At 58.9% G+C, this 20,277-nt stretch overlaps 2 protein-coding genes across 4 annotated transcripts; one reads left to right on the plus strand and one right to left on the minus strand.

The window, feature by feature from the left end:
* Positions 1-206: 206 nt before the first annotated feature.
* Positions 207-3,598, plus strand: LENG1 (leukocyte receptor cluster member 1). The gene is made up of 4 exons (XM_081119620.1): positions 207-405; positions 1,538-1,714; positions 2,363-2,622; positions 3,307-3,598. The coding sequence occupies exons 1-4, from the start codon at positions 274-276 to the stop codon at positions 3,518-3,520; spliced, it is 783 nt and encodes a 260-aa protein (XP_080975746.1). The 5' UTR covers positions 207-273; the 3' UTR covers positions 3,521-3,598.
* Positions 3,559-19,160, minus strand: CNOT3 (CCR4-NOT transcription complex subunit 3). 3 transcript variants are annotated; one of them, XM_081119618.1, is made up of 18 exons: positions 18,889-19,160; positions 14,749-14,823; positions 14,577-14,644; positions 14,301-14,375; positions 14,069-14,158; positions 13,810-13,938; positions 13,614-13,709; positions 11,523-11,742; positions 11,294-11,427; positions 11,089-11,145; positions 9,411-9,780; positions 9,206-9,329; positions 8,203-8,401; positions 6,572-6,671; positions 6,283-6,481; positions 5,851-5,983; positions 5,137-5,262; positions 3,559-3,929 (listed from the first exon to the last, which is right to left on the minus strand). In XM_081119618.1, exons 2-18 carry the CDS (start codon positions 14,771-14,773, stop codon positions 3,831-3,833), a joined length of 2,244 nt encoding a protein of 747 aa, XP_080975744.1. In that variant the 5' UTR covers positions 14,774-14,823; positions 18,889-19,160; the 3' UTR covers positions 3,559-3,830. The 3 variants fall into 3 exon arrangements, with proteins under 3 accessions (XP_080975744.1, XP_080975742.1, XP_080975743.1); XM_081119616.1 differs by having other exon boundaries at positions 11,523-11,745; XM_081119617.1 differs by having other exon boundaries at positions 11,523-11,745; positions 14,749-14,826.
* Between the last annotated feature and the right edge of the window lie 1,117 nt (positions 19,161-20,277).

A 20,277-nucleotide genomic window follows, 5' to 3' on the forward strand; every position in this document is an offset into this window, starting at 1 on the left:
TGAAACTTGCCTGCTGAAGCCGGGGAGAGGACTTGGCGGGCGTGCCAGCCAATCAGAGGCCGCGTCCGGTTCGCGTTGGAGTGGAGACACCGGGATTGGCTCAGAACGTTGATGCGAGGCGGTCGCTAGGAGACGCCACGCGTGATTCGACGCGTTCGGTCGATTAGTCCAGGACCAATCCGTGGCCGGGGCGGGAGTAACAGGGAGGGGCTTCCTGTCTCCAATCGGAAGTGCTAGGGGGCGGGTCTGCCAGTCTGTGGACGTCACGGCGCCATGAACATCTTGCCCAAGAAGAGCTGGCACGTCCGGAACAAGGACAATGTCGCCCGCGTGCGACGTGACGAGGCCCAGGCCCGGGAGGAGGAGAAAGAGCGTGAGCGGAGGGTGCTGCTCGCTCAGCAAGAGGTAGGCTCCGAAAGCGGCCGGGCGGTGCTCCTGGACCCAGCGCGCAGGCGCCCCGGAAGTGGGGCGGCGCGCAGGCGCAGTGCGTCCTGCGCGGAATTAGGTGCCCAGCCGAATGCGCCCGAGTGACGGTCACCGCGGAACCTCCCTGGACCTCGTTTCTTCCGCTTCTGTTCTTCGCGAGGCCAGAGCGGTGCCTGGCAGAGTGGGAGCTTATGAATAAAGGAGCCCCTGGGCAGTCCTAGGAAGCTCGGACCACTTTGTAGTTTGCTTGCGCAGTGTATGTATTGAGCGCCTACTGGATGCTCGCCCCGGGGAGCGCTTGACTCGCGACGCCCCTCCGGCACCGTTCGTTGTTAGAGGGGCGCTGTCACTCGGCCCCGTGGTGCAGAGGAGAGAGATGGCTTCAGAGAGGACGCCGCAGTGGAGTGACGGGGCACAAGCCAAGGCCGCTCGGTGGGGGAGCGCTTTGCACTGCCCCGTCCACACACGCGCATCAGACGCTCTCCTCACCTGTTTGGTCTACACCTGGCGGTCAGTCCTTTAGCTAGCTAATCTGGTCCTCGGCACTGGCTGGGAGGTAGTCTGGGCTTTTTAAATTCACATTTCAGTAGAGTGAAAATCGACTGGGGGCCCTGGCTGGGTAGTTCAGTTGTTTTCAGCATTGTCCCCTATATGCCAAGGTTGTGGGTTCGATCCCTTGTCAGGGCACATACAAGCAGCAACCGGTGAATGCATAAATAAGTGGAACAACAAATCAAGGTATCTCTCCCTCTCTAAAACAAGAAACAAACAATAAACAAAAATTCAACTGGGGTAGTGACTTGGAGCCCTGCCTAGAACTTAGATCACCGGTCCCGATACATGTTTTGGCTGCCTTCATAGTTGTCTGTTGTGTCACCGACTGGGAAACCCTTTGGTATGTTGTTTGAAAGGCGCCTTACCAACCCCGGCAGCACCTCATTTCCCCTCTCTACCCCCAGGCTGGGACAGGTGCCTCTTCTGGGTTCCCAGTGTCCCTCCTTCCTTCAAGTGGCCCCTAGCACCATGCAGTTCTCTGTGGCTGATACCATATTCACGATTCCTTGGATCACAAGTCTCTGAATGTTTTGCCTATAACTTTCTTTTCCCCCAGGCCCGCACAGAATTCCTACGGAAAAAAGCGCATCGGAACTCACTACCTGAGCTCGAAGCAGCAGACACAGGAGCCCCGAGTTCTGGCCCCGTGGACCTGTTTCGGGAGCTGCTGGAGGAAGGGAAAGGGGTGACCAGAGGCAACAAAGAGTACGAGGAAGAAAAGCGCCAGGAGAAAGTAAGCCCCTCTAGCAGGCTTCCTCAGTCTCTGATGTACCTGGGTGGAGGGAGCACTCTGCCCTCAGGCGCTAACAGGAGCTTAGAGAACAGGTGGGGATTAAGTGAGTCTATACCCAGAACAGCTCTCAAGTGCTGGTTACAGCCATCTGGGCCTGCAGGGGCCTAGAAGTGGAAGCTGGAGCCTCCCCCACCCCAACTCTGAGGCTGCAGGTACAGACCCATCAGTTCTTTAACCTGATATCAAGACTCTAGGGGAGGGGTCTGGGAAGGGTGTAGGAGCTTTGTAAAATGTAAATCAGATCCTGTCACTAACCTGCCCTCAGGTGAATTTGCCCTCCCCCTACCTCAATCACTTCTCAGCCTTGCTTGGCTTTTATCAGATTTTTATATCCCCAAAGATGCCTGCCTTTTGAATCCTAAAGTAACTCTCCCCCCATGCTTTCTGTTAGAGCCACGACCGCACCCCAGTGCAGACCCCTATGTGTGTTGGCCTCCTGTGTCCCCAGTGTCTGGCAGAGCTGGTTCATGACAGGCCCTCAGTACTTGCTGGATGAATGGCTTCCCAGCCATGGTGTCCGTTGTCACACCCAGGGCTCCCTGAGGGGAGACAAACTTGACAACCTTCCATGTTTCCTGTCCCCCTCAGGAGAGGCAGGAGAAAGCTCTGGGCATCCTGACATACCTGGGCCAGAGTGCAGCAGAAGCCCAGACTCAGCCCCCTTGGTACCAGCTGCCTCCGGATCGAAGGGCCCCCCCACCCGGCCCAGGACCAGATGTGAAGATCAAGAACCGTCTGGACCCTCTGCTGGAGATGCAGAAGCATTTGGGGAAGAAGAGAAGGCACAGTGGTGACCATGGCAGACACAGCAGAAAGGAAGAGGCGTCTGAGAAACAGCGGCCCAAAGAGTGAGGAGGAAGCCCGAGTGGGCGCAGAGGTGGAACTGGGATGGGATGGCTGGGCAGAGACATGTTTCTCAGTGACCCTGGGGTCCTGACACCCCTTCAGGAACTTGGCAAGGTCAAGCCCATAGCAACACCTTTTAGCTTTTCATATCCATCCTCAAGTTGCAACGGAGGTTTTGGAGACGTGGGAAGGTTCTGCTGCTCGGATGGCTAGTGGGACATACACTTGTTTCCAAGATCTGTTTTCACTTCTAATGTGCTGAATGTTAACATAAAACCCACAGACATGGAAGCTCTGCGGGGTCCTGGAGTTTTGAGAGACCAGAGTTTGAGAACCATGGAGTTAAGACGGCAGACCCGAGCATAGAAGAGTAGTACTGACCAGCATCCTCCTACAGAAGGGGAAACTGAAGCCAAGAGAGGCCCAGTGTGTGCTCAGTGCCACACAGCTGATTAACAGCGGGCTTTCTTAATCTGAAGGTGCACCTGATTGTTGAGACTGGGACCAGAAAGGGAGGTGCAGATCTTTGCCCCTGGCCTGAGGCCAGCTTCCTGGTCCCAGGGGCTCCAGGCACCAAGGCCAGGAGCATGTCAGATGCAGGCAGGGGGTCCAGGTGGCAGCTCCCTCTCGGGAGGCTGGGGCCTCCCAGGGCTACCAGCTTTCTAACCTGACTCTTCTTTCCCCAGGTCCCCATCCCTGGACCAGCTTCGAGCTGAACGCCTGCGGAGGGAAGCGGCTGAGCGGGCACGGGCGGAGGCCCTGCTGGCCCGGGTCCGAGGGGGGGCACCCCAGGAGGAGCAGCCAGAAGAGGCAGATGATCGGCGGAGGCGGTACAACTCCCAGTTCAACCCCCAGCTGGCCCGGCGCCCCCGCTGGCAGGACCCTCCTCTGGCTCACTGACTCCTGAGGGGTATAGGAGAGGCTGCTGCTGCCAGCCGTCATATAAAACTATTTATTCATAAATATTTTCCAAAATGAAAATAGGTTTACCAAAAAATGTCCCTCACTGGAGAGGGGAGGGGGGACAGCCCTTGCCCCCAGGCCCCCAGGGTGGGGCTGAGAGGAAGAGAAAACCTCCCGGCCCCTCCTTGCTTCCTGGGGGAGGGGGCTGCCCCATGGCCTGGGGCCTCCCCATCTTCCAGGGCAGAGCCCTCACCTGGGCAGGGGATCAGCATGCTGGGGGAGGGGAGGGTGAAGGGAGGGGCCGGTGTCACTGGAGGTCCCGGTCCTCCAGGTAGCGGTACTCAAAGGTGAAGCCTTCCTTCTTCCGCTGGCCCCACTTCTCGTAGTCAAAGTAGATGTAGGTGCCCTGGCCGGGGGAGAAGGCGGTCAGTGAGTGGACGAGGAGGTGCTGGGCCCAATCGATAGACAAAGGGGACTGTTCTTAGGGCCATGGGTGTGCCAGGTGCCAGGCACCAGGCCCTGCATGTGTGCGCCGTCTCACTCCGCCCTGGCCTTGCTCTTCTCAGGTAGGAAAGGTTATCACACCCGCTTTAGTGGAAACTGAGAGAGGTGCAGAGGTCACGTGCCAGAGCTGGGCCGAGGCCCGGGCACGTCTGTGAAGTTCTCGTGCTTCTCAGGATGGCTGTGGCTTTAGAGCACGGCTCAGGTGCCGAGTAGTGACGTGTGCTAGCACTGCATCTTCACCAACCCCTCGAGGCCATGGCCCCGCTAGAGACAGAACAGGCTGTCTACGGGACAGACGTTTATGGTGACAGCGTATGGGGCTTTCTGAAGGAGTGGTGCCTGGAAATACACTAACTTGGCGGATTACTTTGGGCCCAACCAGGAGGGAACGGGAGGTCTGTAGTGTCAGAGAAGGCACAGTGGGAATGGGGCTGGGTTCTGAACGGCTGAAATGCTTCAAAGAACCTGTAAGAACCGAGGGGAGCGGACTGAGTTCTCTGAGGACAAGGACCTTGTTCAGTGCTTGCATCAGGCAGATGACTGGTGGAAAAAGCAACGTGGAACCAACTAAAAGTACTCTGAACAACATACCACACGCCCGTGGCACTGCATGGCACGCACCATTAAGTACATATGTGTGATTAACTTGTTTAATCCTCACAACTGTGTAAGGTGGGTCCTGTCACCCCGTTCTTACAGAAAACAGCAATGGCAACAGGTTTACGTGCCTTGCCAAGGTCACCCAGCTAGAAGTGGGTTCAAACCCAGGTAGTCCTTCGTCCAATCAAACAATTGGAACTGTAGAAGGTCACTTAAAAAAGAACAGCTCCCCTATCATATTTGCCGAGTTCTGAGGACATGCAGGAAGGGGGCTGTCAAGGCCTCTGCTGTGCAGTGTGGTCTTGGGTGGGAGACACCACACACCCCACTGTGCCAGCAGACAGGCACACGGGCTGTGTGGCTGTGGGTGGCTCCCCCAAGGAAGGGACATTTAGGCCAGGATCTACGGGATTACTAGGAGTTGGATAAGTGATGAATGACAAGACAGATCCCAGATGAGCTGGCTAAAAGTGGTGGTGAAGGGGGAAGGGCTTGGGGAGGGGCCTCACCTGCTCAAACTCATCAGTGATGGTCTTGGGCTCCTCATGCCTCTGGAACCACATCATGTACTTGGTGTGGAACCGCCACGACTGCTTCTTCAGGGCCTTGGCTGCCAGGTACTGCGCCTTTGTGCCCTGGGGGAGGAAGGGCACAGCAGGGGATCAGGGGGCCCCCCAAGTGGGAGGGACAAGGGGGACAGGCAGGGCATCAGGGCTGACCCAGGCCCCGCCACAGACTGAGGATGGGCCAGACTCTCCAACTGGAGCTGGGTAGGGGCACAAAACATACCAGTGCCGGTCAGAAGGAAAGTGAGACGGGAGGTGGGAAGTGCTTCCAGAGAAGCTTTGAGAGGAAGAGAAGCTAAGGCATGAGGAGTGCTCAGAGGAGGCAGCCTAGAAAGTTTCCCAGGGGGGATGAGGGCAGAGGTTATTCATGATGCCCGGGTCACACAGAGGCTGCCCCAGTGCTAGTGAGCAGCCTGCAGGGACAGCTAAACAGGACAGGCACTGGAAGTGGGGCAACTCAGCCATTCTGATACCCCTGTGCTCAACTGGGGACAGGGACAGGTTTGGTTTGAGGGGGCCCAGGACTGGGGGATGGGGAGGGGTGCGGTCCCGGTGGCCGCAGTGGGGCACCCACCTCACCCCTCCAGCCCGAGGGGGGACGGCGGCGGTGGCGGCGAAGCCGGGGGGCCCGAGGCTGCCCCGGGGGCCCTGCTGTACCTCCAGATAGTAGAAGATGAAGAAGAGCGTCTCAGTGGACAGGCGCTGGTAGAACTCCACGGTGTCCGAGTGTGGGGGTGGCATCTGGTGGTGGTAGGGGGGCGTCGGGCAGGGGTTCCGGGGGAGGTACTGTCTGTGGGGGACCGGGTTTGTTAGTGCCAGTGCCAGTGCCTGCCGCCCCTCCTGTATCAAGGGTGGCGGAAGGCCACCCCCTGGCCTGGCCTCGGTCTCCCTGCCTCCCCACCACTCATGGATCAGTGGGAGCATCTTGGTCACCTGATCATCCCAACATTGAACCCCTCAGTCCCCACCTACTGTGGAGAGCCCCAAGTCAGGTGCCCAGCAAGCTTTATATAGTCTCAAGACCAGGGAACCAGATCTCCACTGCAGCCTCTTCCCTAGACTCTGGTCCCCCTCCCTGCAGCCCCTCACCTGATCCGCTCAGAGTCTGAGGGGTGGGGCATATGGTGCCAGGCAGCCTCTTCCATGGCCTGCTGGTAGAGCTGCTCCTTGGTGAGGGGCACAGGCCCCAGTGGACACACCCCCAGGGACAACGGTATGTTCACTTCCGAAAGCTGTAGGGGCGGCTGTGCTGAGGCTGGAGGAGCTGCTGTGCTGCTCAGGATGATGTCTGTAGGGACAGGCAAGGGCAGGCCCTTGGATGAGATTGGGTGGGGCACCCTTCCTCCCTAAGCTACCCCCACTGCACCTGGACCCTCACCTCGCTCAGTCAGGTGCAGCGTTGGCACTGGGTCCTCAATTGCGGAGCTGAGAGCTGCCCGTTCTGCCATGGACTTCAGGGAGCTCAGGGGCTCAGGGGCCTGGGGAGGGAAAAAGTGCCTCAGGCCCTGGGACAGAGGGATTCAGAGGCCCAGCACCCTCACCTGCTCTGGGGGAGGGCAGTAAAACCCAGGCTGTTGGTGTAAGACTGTTCACCATGGCTCCTAACTGGGGGGAATGACACAGAAGCACCTAAGAGTAGGGTGTGCCTGGTAAGTGTGGGGCTTGCCAGGTAGGAGAGTACCTGTGCAGATGTCACAGACACAATATTCAGGATGGGGCAGGCAGAGGACAAACCACCTGCCACTGCATGGGCAACACCATTCCTGTCAACTCCAGGAGCCACTTCTGCCAGCACATCCCTCCACGCCCACAGCCCACCTGTCCTCGCCCACCAGACCTTCATAGTACCCTCTCCATCCTGTCTTCCCTGGGCGCACGGGGACCTCTCCACCATGTGTTTCTGTCCTTTCACCACTCAAAACTTTCCCAAGTCTCCCACCACTCACCCCAGCACTCGTTCCCTTTTGGGAACCTCACAGCTGCTGACCCTGCTCCAGAAACATGAACACACGTGAACTTCCTGTCTTTTGTACCTCTCAGTGTGAGTGCTCACTCTGGGCCGAGCTTCCAAGAGAGGGCTACTAGCCCCCAAGCAATGTCTCACATGATGACAGGTGAAGGGAGGAAGAGAGGGCAATGCGGACTTGGACCTAGTCAGGCACTTGCACTGCCCCGTGGAACCAGGTTTAACATTCAGGGCCCAGAAAGCCCATGTCCTGCTGATGCCATTTTAGACCCTGGACATCAGGACCCCCTGCTCTCTCTGGTGACACCCCATCATCCTGCCCATCAGCCAGCCTGTACCCCCTTCTGCAGAGGGGATGCCCCTTTCTTCCTCTCTCTGCTGAATCCCGACACCAGCCCACCTAGAAGTCCAGCACAGACACCCACTTCTTCCTCCATCAGCATTTCCTGCCACTGTGACCCCACCTGCCCTATTTGGGTCCCCCACTTAGACACAACCCCCAAGAGGCCTTGCAGGGCCATCTCCACAGGTTAAACCAGATATATCACATGGGTCCAGAGCACCCTTGGCGCACCTGGACATTCCCAGTCCAGAAGGCTCTGCTCTCTGCACAGAAGGTGGGAACTGGGTGCAATCACTAGGCACAAACTGGCCCTGAGCAGACGTCACCAAGCCTTTTCTCAACTTAGATGACTTCTTCAAGGGGACAGGAGGGCAGTGAGCTGGGCAGTGGTTTGTATGAACAAAGTACAATGCGTCTTAGGAAAATGGAAACATAGAACTAGAGGGAGAGGTGGCAGTGGGCACCCAGAGAGCAGACAGCAGGTGAGCAAGGACCACCAGGAGCCAGGGGAAGGCCCAGGGAAGCAGACAGGTGGGGTATGATGGAGAGACTCAGAGACAAGGTGAGGGTGTGGGCGGCAGGGAAAGACCAGAAAGAAAGCCAGTGACAAGAGTGTGAGGAGTGGAGGTGGGGGGAAGGAGGGTGAGTGAAGGTCTGGGGCAAGGCTGGCAGGGGCAGGACACACAGGCTCTACACCCACCTTGATCTCTGGGGCGGCACTGAACTGCGGGGGTCCATTGAGGAGAGTGCCAGCTGCCTTGGCATCACTGAAGTTGGGTGTCGGGGAACTGGGAGGGTTCACAGGAAGTGGCACCAGAAGGCTGGGTCCCCCAGCGTTGTTCCCTGAGCCTGGGGCCACACCCCCAGCACCTGCTGGGGCAGCTGTACTGGGTTCCTTCCTGGAAAGGGGACAAGAGTGGGCTCATAGGAGTGTCTTCAAGGGTGAGATGGACAGGAAGGGTGATAAAGGGAAGGGATCAAAACAGAGAGAAGGCCAGCAGACAGGATCCACAAGGGACACAGATGGGAGGGAAGGACTCTGGGCAAAAAAAGAGCTGTGAGGTGGGAAAGAGGACTCTGGATGCTCCAAGGAACCATGTAGCTGAAATTTACTAGGAAACAGGTCAGCCTTCTGGAATAGTCCATGGAGGAAGGTGTGAGAGCGATGTTCCAAACACAAAACAGGATGCCTCAGCAGGTGCCCTCCCCTTGGGAGCCCACCCAGAGCCAGGACTGAGGTGTCTGGGAGCAGGCCTTTCCTAGGTCCCAACCATGAGGGTAAGCTCTCTTGTGGGTCATTGTTCCGGGCATCGGGGACCAAGTAGGGGGTGGTCTGGGACTGGAAGGAGGGCTTTGGGGTCTTTCACTCTGAAAAGCAGACATGGAGCCCTTCATGGAGTCAGGGGACCCTGGGGCAGGGAACAGAAAATGGGGGGCGGGGGCCAAACAAGAGCTCTTCTGGGAAAGTGGAAGTCAGAGTGCCCAAGGGGGTGTGTGGGGCTGAGAACAACCCCAATCAGATGAGGGATGCTGTACACTGCAAAGGGCACAGCGTCCTAGATGGAAAGAGGTGGAATACAGCTCATGGGGGAGTCCCACTCAGCAGGGCAGGGCCTGTCTGCGTGACTGGCCAGAGAGGGTTCCCTGTGACTGTGTGTGCCAGACACAGCCTGTCCCCAACCCTGTGGAGGCCAGACACTCACGAGGTGCTGGTGGGTGGGTTGTGGGGGCCAGATGGGGGGCCCAGAGCCTGGCTGCTGGCGTTGCTGCCCCCACTGCTGCTGAGAGCCACCTCTGCTGGGCTGTCTGCCACGACTGAGCTGTAACCTGGGGAAAGGAAGAGGAGATGAAAGGGGCCACCAACGGCTACCCCAGGACCCCCTGCCCCCCAGTTGCCCCTCCACTTACTGGTGGCACCGTTTTGTTTGCCGGCACCTCCACCTCCACTGCTGTTACTGCTGCTGCTGCCTCCCCCACCTCCCCCACCGGGCTGGACGCTGGGGGGCCGGGGCTGGGTGGCGCTGGGCCCGCTGGAGGCTGGTGGGGCCACAGCCTGGGCATAGGGGGCTGGGGTGCCCGAGTTGTGGCTGGGAGCTGGGCTGGCCTTGGGACCCAGGGCACTTGGAGGTGCTGCTGGGGCGGGGGCCCCATTGTTGCCAGGGGTGGTGCTCAGGGCAGAGGTGGCAGGTGGGGGGCCGGGTGGGTAGCTGGGAGGCACAGCTGGGGATTGAGGGTGCTGGCTGCTGTGGACTGGCTTGGAGCCGTTTTTGGCTGGAGACTGCAAGTGGGAGAGAGAAGAAGGTCAGGACCCAGAGGGCTAGCAGGGATGCCGAGCCTCCTGTACACCCTTCCTGGGGCCCAGCTGACTTCACCCTCATGGCTTCAATCGCCACCTTCATGCTTAAAACACTGATGCACCCCTAACCCAACCCAGTGTTTCCCATCCTGCCTGAACAAGTCCCCACAATGTCCCCTCAGCCAGAGGGATCTGACACACAGCTGAGGTTTCAGCAGGAGAAACCCTATGTCCACAACAGGGGTGTAGTGGGAACCCCTAAATAGCTTCAGTCTGAGGTCAGATGGAATCAACCCAGAGTCCAAAAGAAAAAAGAAAGCTGAACACTAGACAGTAATTCCAAACATCACATAAAGGGTCACTAAAGCATGGTGGGTGTTAATGAGCAACACCCCAGAAAGCAGGCCAGTAACATGCCCACAGCACCCGAGGTGGAGCTGCTGGAAGAAAATCGCTCTTGGCCACCTTGGTCTGCCATCCTGATGCCCCACAGGCACCTCGGGCTCACCCACTTCAAGCGGGACTCATGGCTGACTCCTGCCTGGCACCGCGCCTGCTCACCAGGGTCCCACACCAGCCTCACCACCTCCCACCTCAGGGGCCCAGGGACCGGCCCTCTCATCAGCCCATAGAGGGCCTTCAGGTCTGCTCCACACCTGCCTAAAGATAACACCTTAAGCAGCGTTTCCCAAGGTGTGCTCCCATCCTGAGAGGTGCTAATGATTCACGAGGTTCACAAGGGGGAAGAAGAAATTCTAATAAGCGCTACACCTCTGGGAAACTCACAAGATCCATCACAGTGCAGCCAAAGACCGAGAACCTCCCAAAGAAAGGAAACCTGCCTGACTTGACCTAGCATGCCTCAGGCTGGTTGGGCCCTTTCGGAGCGGCACACAGGGTCTGACCCTCAGCCTGACCATCCTAGGCCCTGCGCTCACAGCCAGCCCCACACACCTGGCCAGGCTCACCTTATGACACGTTTGGCTTTCACTGACGACTCGCCTGTGTTACCTGCCACTACACCTCGCCCAGGAATGTCCACCTTTCCCCACTGGGCAAGCTCGTCTTCCTCTAACACCCAGGGCAGATATGCCCCTCCAGAACAGCTTCTGACCACCTAGGCTGGGGGCGGTGCCCTGGGCCACCCCTGGACCACAGCACTGATCTGCCTGGCCCTCAGGCCTCCCTCAGGGCTGCCTGTTCCTGAAGCCCTGCACTGTAGCCATACTCAGGCCTCAGTACACCTTTGGGAACTAAAGAATGAGCAAGTGACATGCCCATCAGACCCACCTGGCTGACTTCACTATCTGTCGAGCGTCCCCTCTTCTTGTCATCTTCAGAGTTTTCCTGGGGTGGGAGAGGCACAATCAGAAACCTATGTGACCTCTAGGGCCCAGACCCTGGAGGCTGAGGTCCTCACTTCCCCCATCACCCTCCCACAGGCCGTTTCTGAGACCTAGCCTCCATGTCCTCGGGCTGGGACCCTGGGCCTCACCGTGGTGCAGTTGGCCGGGCTAGGTGGGATGGGCGAGCTGGAGGTGGTAGAGGTGGGTGTGCTGCTTGACTGGTTGAAGATCTCATCCTCCATGTGACTGTGGCTGGGGGGGGAGGTGGCGACCAGCGCCTGTGCTGTTGGGGCAGGGGAGGGGCGTACTGAGCTGGCTGGGATGCCCTCCTGCCCAGCCCCCACCGCCCTGCACACGCAGGTCACCCCTGGGCCTCACGAATGTCCTCGAGGTCCAGGTCGTCATAGAGGAACTCATTCTCCTCAAAGTCGGGGTCCTGGGAGGAGTCGACGTAGTACTCCACATCGTCCTTGATCTTGCGGATGGCGTCCACCAGGATGGAGTCATTGTCCAGCATGCGCAGAATGGTCTCCAGCATGCGCACGTGGTAGCGGTGCTTCTCGATGTGCCGCTTTAGGCCCTCAATCCGGTCCTGCTTCTGCTGGCGAGCCCAGGGCCAGGCTCAGGGGCTGCAGGGCGCCGCCCGACCCTCCTGCCCCACAGAACCCATCCTCAGTCCCCGACCCCCTGCACACCAGAGGCTCCACTCAGGGCCCTCCCGGTGGGGACAGTGTGGAGTCTGCCCGCCCTGACCACTCAGGGATCCCACAGCTGCCCTAGATGTCCCAGCAAACCTGGAGAGGACTCAGGGATCCCTGTGCCTCCCAACCCCTTGGCCCCCCCCCCCATGTGCCTCCTGTGACTGCCTCGACCTCCTACCTCTGTTGAGCCCCCTGGTGGCTCAACTACCTTCTGGGATACAGAAACACACACTCACCCCCTGTCTAGCTCTGAAAATAATAATGGTGACCTCACTCAAGGGAGTTTGCAGTTTACAATCATCACAGCCCTCATCATGGCCATGCCCCCCCACCCTAGCTGTGTCTCCCTAAGGAGCCCAGATTCTGAAGCCTGGCTCCTAGTCACTTCAAGTGCCTACTCCTCTCAAGGCCCCAATTCCCTTTAGGATTTGACACCTCAGGCCCAGTTTTAACCCCACGCATCACTCAACAACAGGGACCTGTTCTGAGAAATGTGTCGTCAGGAAACTTTGCTGTTGTGTGACCATCACAGAGGCATTTGCCTAGACCAGGAATGTATGACCTACTACACATCCAGGCTGCCTGGTACAGCCTAGTGCCCCAAGGCGAGCAACTGTACAGCACATCGCTGTACTAAGTACTGTACCAACTGTAACACCACGAAGACATTCGTGTACCTAAACATATCCAGAAAACAATCAAGCGTGCGTGTGCGTGTGTGTGCATGTATTGGAGGTGCAGGGGGAGCGCTGTGGATGGAGGCGGGTAGATATTAGAACGGAAGGAGGAAAAGACGGGGAAAGAAGAAATCTAAAGACCCAGAGAGACAAAGCTGGAGATGAGAAACAATATAAAGGAAGAAAAAGAACCAGGAGCAAAGGGAAGTGTGTATACACAAGTGTGTGCCTGCGTGTGCAGGTGCAGGCAGGGGACGGGCTCCCGCGAGCCCCTCCTCCCGAGCCCACTCCCCACACAGGGCAGGAAAACAGCATGCTCATTTAAACCACCTGGCTCAGGCAGTAAGTTCAACATTGAAGTCAGATCCAGCCTTTCCTTTAAATATCACAGCAAACTTTTTGCTTATAACCCATTACAATCTCACGGGACCACCATCTTTTACACAGTCTGTCGTCAACCAAACATTACTCAGCAGGTGACTCTATATCCCCTTCAAGCCGGGTTCCCAGAGCCCTCAGGCTCAGACGCCCATTTCTGGCATACCTCCCTCTCCCCAGGCCATCCCCCTGAGTGCCAGTTTCCTGAGGACCCAACTCTGTTCCCTGTATTTCCTGTGCCAACAAGTACATGGTGTGCAGCCTTGTGAACTCACAATCTACAGCCTACAACCTACTCAAAACCTGCTGCATTTTGGGGATTGGAGTACCGAACATCTGGCTTTGTCCCAGACCTCACTTCTCCTCCGGCCAAATGAACTGTTTTTTCAGGTCCCGCCTTATCTGTACCCACTGTCCTCTTCTTAGGACCAGGGGCCCTCTAAGTGCTATGAGGCCACAGCTTCAGCTGCTGGACCTCCCTCCCTGGGTGTCCACTGGGTCTCACACATACTCTGTGAGCTGGAAGAACTCTGCACCTTCTCCTGAAACTGCTCCTTCTCCTTGACGTCCCCACCATTCACCTAGACAGGACCCAAGACTGCCTCACCTCCTCCCTGCACCAGCCCAAGTCAGCTGTGTCCTCCAACCCCGCCACTGGACCCCTGAGCCCACCAGCCAGCCCACCTGACCCTATGGGTGCCGGCCCCACTCACATCCTTGTCGCCCTTCTTCTTGCGTGTCTGCACTGACAGTGATTCCACTTCGCTCTCAAACTGGTCCACCTGCATGTTTAGGGTGTCGATTGTGTTCTAGGGAATAAGGAAGGAAAGGCAGAGGATCAGCCAGCATCCCCTTAGATGCCAGGGTGTCAGGGCCGCAAGGTTACCTCCCCTTCTCTGCCCGACTCACCGTGAGCCACTGGCCAACCTCCTCCTTCTCCTTCTGGGCGGGGTCCACCTTCTGCGCCAGGCCCAGGCCCTCCTTGCTGTAGGCTTTGGTTTTGGTCTCTCGCTCCACAACTTTGAACCGTTCCATTTGCTGTGGAGAGTGCAGTTGGCAAAGGGCTTCCAGCCTGATGCCTGTCCCCTTCCTTTGGTGCAGAGGCCTTATCTTTTCAGGACCTCTGGGGGCCCTCCCACCTCTCAGATGCCAGGCCCTGGGCTCCTACCGTCTCAATGAGTTTGCGGTTGTCTATGAGCTGCCTCTTGTCCTTGATCTCGTTGGACGCTACCCATGTCTTGATCTGGTCCCTCAGCCGCTGAAGGGAAAAGCAAGACAGTCAGACTGCCTCAGGTCCCAGGCACTGAGGCCTCCAGCCCTCCTCTCCCTGGGACCCAATAGTCCACTCTCCCCATCCTGCCACCCTCAGGACACAGGTGTCCAGGCCCCCAGCCCCTCACTTGAAGCTTCTTAATCTCCTTCTTTAGGTCAGCCTCATACTTTTCTTTCTGGTTCGCGTTGGCTGCATTGTGGAGCTGAGGGTGGAGAGAATGCACATCAGTGTGGGACTGGCTGCCCTAGTGCCCGTTTGTGTGTGCTGAGGACTCTGGGGACACCCCACAATCTATCTACAGGCTGCTTCCCTGAGGTCCTCAGCATCCCCTCTCCCTGGTCTACACCAGACACCCTGAACCTCCTCCCTGGAGACCCAGTTTCTTAGGGTCCAGACCCTGTACCTTCTGCCAAATGTCTTCAAACTGCTCAACGCCCTCGGACACCTTCTTGAGGCAGCGATCAATCTCACCTGGCCAGGAAGGAAGGAAGGCAGTGAGCACCTGCCGAGGCAGCAGGCACCCAAAGAGGAGTTCTGAGGGCACATGGCACAGGCAGTGGGCAGTCACCAAGTACCTTGGAGTTTTCGCTTGTCCGCCATCTTCCCTGCCCTACAGACGCACTCTCTTCATACTCTCTTGGAGACGGACGCTGCTGGGAGAGATGGGGAAGGAATGCACATTCATTCTCTGGCTGGTGCAAACACAGAGACAAGAAAGAGGCTGGGAAGAGGTGGGTGCACAGGATGGTACAGGGAAGATGCATCTACTCTGATGACAAGGACCTGGCCCTTGATTGCTGCCTTGATTGCCCAGCACTGGGTCTGGCTAACACCACTCTGGAACTTTGTTGAAATGAGAAAATAGATACACTTTTTGTGTACGTCTGACCTAGGAAATGGAAAATTCCTAGAGCATGGGGCACTCAAAAAAGGATTAATCAGAGCAGGAGAAAGCCATGCAGCACACAGCTGACTGCTAGGGACGAAGGTACGAGACGTGGAGACCTCACTTTCTATCGAGGGGTAGAGGATACAGGTGACTAGATCCTAACACCTAAGAGGCTACTCTCAGCCAAGTAAGGAGACAAAAAATAGGTGCACCTCCCAAAGAAGGGTCTGATATTGGGGGGGTGTGAACTGTAAGGGACAGAAAGGAGGTAGGGGATAGAAATGCCTATAAGTTTGAAGAGCTAAACCCACCCAAACTGACAGGGCTGGGTCCCAAGTAGAGAGAGCCTTAGAACGTGAAAAAGTTTATCCCAGAGCAAACCCTGAAATCAAAGGAGATAATACCCCAAACCCAAAGGGGTGGATACCAAGAAGGGCTGGATGTCTGGGGGCAGGTGGCATGACTCGAGAGGCTGGGAGGAGAAAACTCTTCAGAAGACGAGAGGGTGAAAGGGGACCTTCGCTGAGAAGAGCTATCTGCACGTACGAAGGGGTTACATATCAGAGCACCGGTAATGTAGACTCGGAAACACAAACCGTCAGGGCAAGCACCCAGCACTCAAAGAGGGGCATCTTCACCCTAAGGGAGTTACAGGTGACCAAGAGGGAACTGAGGTCCCAAGAGAGTCACCAGGAGCTTTTGCCTGGGGGAGGGGGAGCTACACCTTTGGGCCGACATAAAGACCAGGGGAGATCAGGGTCTCTAAAAGGGAGGGTTATGCGAGGTTGCCCCCCAGAGAGGGGGCCTCTACCAGAGAGCAGGCTTTGAACAGGACGGAGGCCCATAAAGACAGGGCAGGTCCCTCAACCTCAAAGAGGCTGCACTGGTCCTTCCACAGGGACCCACTCTGCATGGTGGTAGGTGGGTGTGGCAAATCTCTTCTGCAACAAGCCAAGCAAGAAAACTGGCAACACTCGCAGCCCAGGGCCAGCTGACATGCCAAGGTGAGGCCCAAGCCTGGCCCAAGGGAAATACCAGCTCCAGGAAGGCGAAGCAGCCAGAAAAAGGACCCAGGAGATAGTTGAAGAGAGGAGACTCAACATAAGAAGTATATATGAGGGCCCAGACCCCAACACTGAGGTTGCAGGGATGAGTCTTAGCTCTAACACCCTCATACAGAAAAGCCTCTTGCTGCCTGGGGGTGGGATGAGGGGACAGGAATGTCACACAAGAGTATGTGCTCCCTACCTCCGCCCCAAGGGACAGGACCCCCTGTTTATGCCCCTAAACAAGGCACTGCACTACTTCATGAGGGGGTGCCTTCTCCAAGTCCCCAGGCTGAGGGGTTGGGATGGCTGGCCCAGGGGAGTTGATCCCCCCCAGAGAGGGGGACAGCCCGTAGCAGCAAGAAGTCCTGAAGGAGTCAGAAGGTGCCAGGGGAATAAGAGTCCTAGCCCAGGGAGGTGATGTTTCAGAGAGAACCTCAAAGTGGCATAGCTGAGACCCACACAGGACATTGCGTGATGTAGAAGGCAGTGCCTCCAGAGAAGGGCAGGCACCACAGGCTCAGGATACCTGTGCCCTAGAGACTGGGCACTACAGAGGGCAGGAGCCTCAGCCACAGAGGAGGCAACACCCCTCCCTGCAAAGAAAACCCCTCATTGAGGGTGCCGGTACTTTAGATCCCCCAGTAAAGGATCAGAGAGAAAGGAAGCTGGAGCTTGAGTCTTCAAGTGGAGATGCCACCACAGGAGAGCCCCACTGCTCTGGAGGATCCATCAAGGTCCTCCCCAGCAGCATGCCTGCTCCCAGACAGCAAGGGGTCTCAAACAGCGCCAAGGAACCTGGGAAGCTTGGCCCAGGAGACTTAACCAAAGGGAGTCCTTTGTCCAAGAGGACACACACCACAATTAAGGAGCCTACACTGAGGGTGGGTGGGTGAGCCGTGCGCCAGACCCCAAGAGCCAACACTCACGAAACAAAGGGCCCAAACTAAGAGTGCCCAAAACTTCACCAGGGGAGTGGGGGTGACACTACCACACCAAGGCCTGAGAGGAGTAGGGCAGGAGGAGAAGGCTGAGTCCTGGGACTAACACCAAGCGGTCCCTCCCTGAGGGCTCCAGCCTCCTGGGGAGTAATGTTGGGAGGCTGCTGCGCTGCCACACAGGACCTGAGCCTCTGCACCGTAGGTAGGTGTGTTAGGTCCTGGGGATCCCACCTGAGAAAGGGTACACCAGAGGAATCTTTAGTCCTAAGGAAAGTGACAACAGACAGTGGGGTCTCCCCCTCCAGTCTCAGGCACCTTCCACCCCACAGCAAGGAACCTGTGCCTCAGGATAGAGGGCAGGAGCATCAGTCCCCTGTGGAGACATCATGGCAGGGCAGAAGCACTAGCCCTGGGCACCTACACCTGAGAGGGTCCTTAGCCCCACAGCAGGGACAGGCACAGAGGGGCCAATACCAAGGAAGACAGGGAGCCGACCCCTGGGGGAGGCAACTCCATAAAGATTCCTTACTCTGGAGAAAGAGCACAGCCTAGCCCCAAAAGCCCACACCTCACAGCTCCAGGGAGCCTTATCCTCCTGGGGCTCCAGCAGCATGGCTGTGGGTGAGTGTGAACCCCGCCTCTGGGGCTGCTGACACCAAGAGGGGCTCCTCATAGCCGGGAAGCTTACACGCCCACAGCCAGGGGCTTTACAAGAGCACAGAGGGGGGATCCTTGCGTCCAGGAAAGACTACACCCCAAGGGAAGGACTGATGTGAACCGGGTTACGAGCCTGAGACCCGGGAAATGACAACCTACACGGAGAGGGCAGGGGAGGACGGTGTCAGAAAACCCGGACCAAAAGGGCCGAAGCACTAACTACCCTTGGCGGAGGTGACAGCCCCTGAACAGAGGGGCAGGTACTAGACTTAGAAGAAGGGGCGCTTGCCCCGCCCACACTGGGAGGTCGTTAACCACACCGAGAAAGTGGGAGTTTAAGGGGTGTCACCAAGACGGGGCCAGGCAGGTACCTGAGACCAAAGGTAGCTAAGCGGCCACACCATACCCACCCCGAGGTGCGAGTGACAGCAGGAGCCCGCCCCTGAAGCCCAGGGTCTGGATCCAGCCGCAAAGCCAGGAGCAGACACCCAGACCACAGGGTGGGCGCCGAGGCCGGTGGGCGACACGGGGCCAGCCCTGCCTCCCCAGCCTGAGGCTTCGGGGCTTTTCACTAGGACGGGAGCACTACATGCAAACTGGTGGAGACTCGCCGAGGCGCCAACTGTGAGCAGCGTCCCCAGTCCAGGGGGCTCATCCCCGCCCCGCCTCCGAGGAGCAGCCGCGGCACCCGCGCTGGGCGCATGTCGCGGGGCGCCCGCCCGCGGTCCCTGTCCTGGGGGCTCGCAGCCCCTCACCCGGGGGAAGGCGGCACCCCGCCCAGAAGGGGCTCCGGTCAGGGGCCTGCACCTGAGCCCCCGGCGCCCGCAGCCACACGGCGACGCGCAGGGGCGGCACCTCGCCCCGCGGCTCACACCCCACACCCCGCGGGGCCGACGCGGACGCCACGCGCGGCCGGGGTCGCGGGCGGACTGCGGGCGACACCGAGGGGCGCGGAGGAGGGAGCGGCGGGAGGAGGGGCGCGCACGGCCCGGACGGCGGACGCTGGGGCCGCGCTGCCCCGAGCCCGCGCTGCGCTGGGCACCCGGGGGCCGAGCGGGGGCGGGGGCGGCCATGTCGCGACAGGAGGCGGTGTCGCAGGGGCGGGGGAGGCGGGGAAGGCGGTCGACGGCGCCGGGGGGAGGAGGGGAAGGGGTCCGGCCCAGTCGAGCCTGACGCTCTCACCACAGGAGCTGGCGCCGCCGCTGAGGAGCGTATCGCGATAGGCGGGGGAGGCGAGCGCCCGCCGCCTTTTTCTCGCGCCCCGGGCCCGGGCGCTATCGCGATAGCGGCGCGGAGCGGAAGTGGGGTGGGGGAAAGTGGGCCCGGGGTTGTTCTGACGACGGGGTCGGGGCTCAAGGGAGGCCGCGGCGTCTGCCGATGGCTCCGCGGAAGCTGACGGGCCCGGTCCAAGATGGCGGCGGCGGAGGAGGCCTCCCTCCTCTCTTCTCGTCTCTGGCGCCGACCCGCCCCCAAGCCCCGAATATAGGCCTGCCATTGCTCCCGCTGCACGTCGCTCTTGCCCTTCGGGCGCGTCCTACTGGTCATTGTCAGTGATGCGGCCGGCCCCCTCTCGCCGATTGGGCAATTGTTCCAAGGCGCGGCGTTCGATTGGCCTCCCGCGCAGGCTGCTAGGATTGGCTCAGGTTTGCTCCCCGTTCCTCCTCCTCCCGCCTCAAGGCACAACACGCCAGCGCGAGGGCCCGTACGTCAATCAAGGAGCCTGTGTTGTGCTGATTGGATACACCCGCCCCCCTCTCCTAAACCAATTGGCAGGGGGGAGGAGCTAGGCTGATCAGGGGAGGGAAGTCGTCCGTCAAGTTTAGAGCCATTTTTAATTGGTTGGGAGGGAATATTCTATCCTGAAGCCATTGGCTGGTCCTGGGAGTGGGTAGGGAAAGCGGAGGAAGGCGTGCAGAGTGGGAGTTAAAGACCGCGTACCTAATGGACTACGGACAGGTGCCTGCGAAGCTGAAGTCATCTGCCAATCAAAACATCTCCCTGGCCAGGCGGAGGAGCCGCGCCAGAGGGCCCACCCCTTCCCCCTCGTTGGCTCTGACTGCTATCACTCATGCCAAGCGTCCAATAGGGTAGCGAGTGGGCAGCGCCCGCGCTTACAGCCCGTGCGGCCGGGCGCAGCGGGCAGCCGGCCTGGGAACGGGGCGCACCCTTCTGCATCCCTAGCGCGCGGCCGGCGAGGCCCGGAGTGCTTGTCCCGCCTCCGAGGGCAACGCGGCTGCGGGCCGGTAACTACATTCTCGGGTCCTCGTCGTTGGGACGCTGCGGAAGGGACAGGCGAGCTGACTGACGTCTGCCCTCCCGCGGTTGCCCCCTGACGGCTACTGGTCCTTAAGATCTCAGCTCCGGGATCTCATGGGAGGAGAACTCCCCGGGCATCCCAGGTGGGCGCTGTTCCCTGCAGCTGGCGCTCGCACCTTCGTAATTACTCAACTCTCTCCTGACGGAGTTTGCATCCGCGGGAGGCCCTGAGTGACCCTTTGCTGAACGGGTGAGTGAGTGGGAGGGGTGACTGGTTGAGACTCGCTAGGCACCGGTGTTTTCCTTGACGCCCAT

Source organism: Miniopterus schreibersii (assembly GCF_964146895.1).
Source record: "Miniopterus schreibersii genome assembly, chromosome: 18".
Classification (NCBI taxonomy): Eukaryota; Metazoa; Chordata; class Mammalia; order Chiroptera; family Miniopteridae; genus Miniopterus; species Miniopterus schreibersii.

Coding starts and splice junctions, on each gene's coding strand:
- CNOT3 (XM_081119616.1), bottom strand. CDS start 14,773: ATGGCGGACAAGCGAAAACTCCAAG. Junction 14,159..14,300: donor AGGAGATTAAGAAGCTTCAA/GTGAGGGGCTGG, acceptor TTTTCCCTTCAG/CGGCTGAGGGACCAGATCAA. Junction 11,746..13,613: donor AGAAGAAGGGCGACAAGGAT/GTGAGTGGGGCC, acceptor TGGGCTCGCCAG/CAGAAGCAGGACCGGATTGA.
- LENG1 (XM_081119620.1), top strand. CDS start 274: ATGAACATCTTGCCCAAGAAGAGCTGGCACGTCCGGAACAAGGACAAT. Junction 406..1,537: donor TGCTGCTCGCTCAGCAAGAG/GTAGGCTCCGAA, acceptor CTTTTCCCCCAG/GCCCGCACAGAATTCCTACG. Junction 2,623..3,306: donor GAGAAACAGCGGCCCAAAGA/GTGAGGAGGAAG, acceptor TTCTTTCCCCAG/GTCCCCATCCCTGGACCAGC.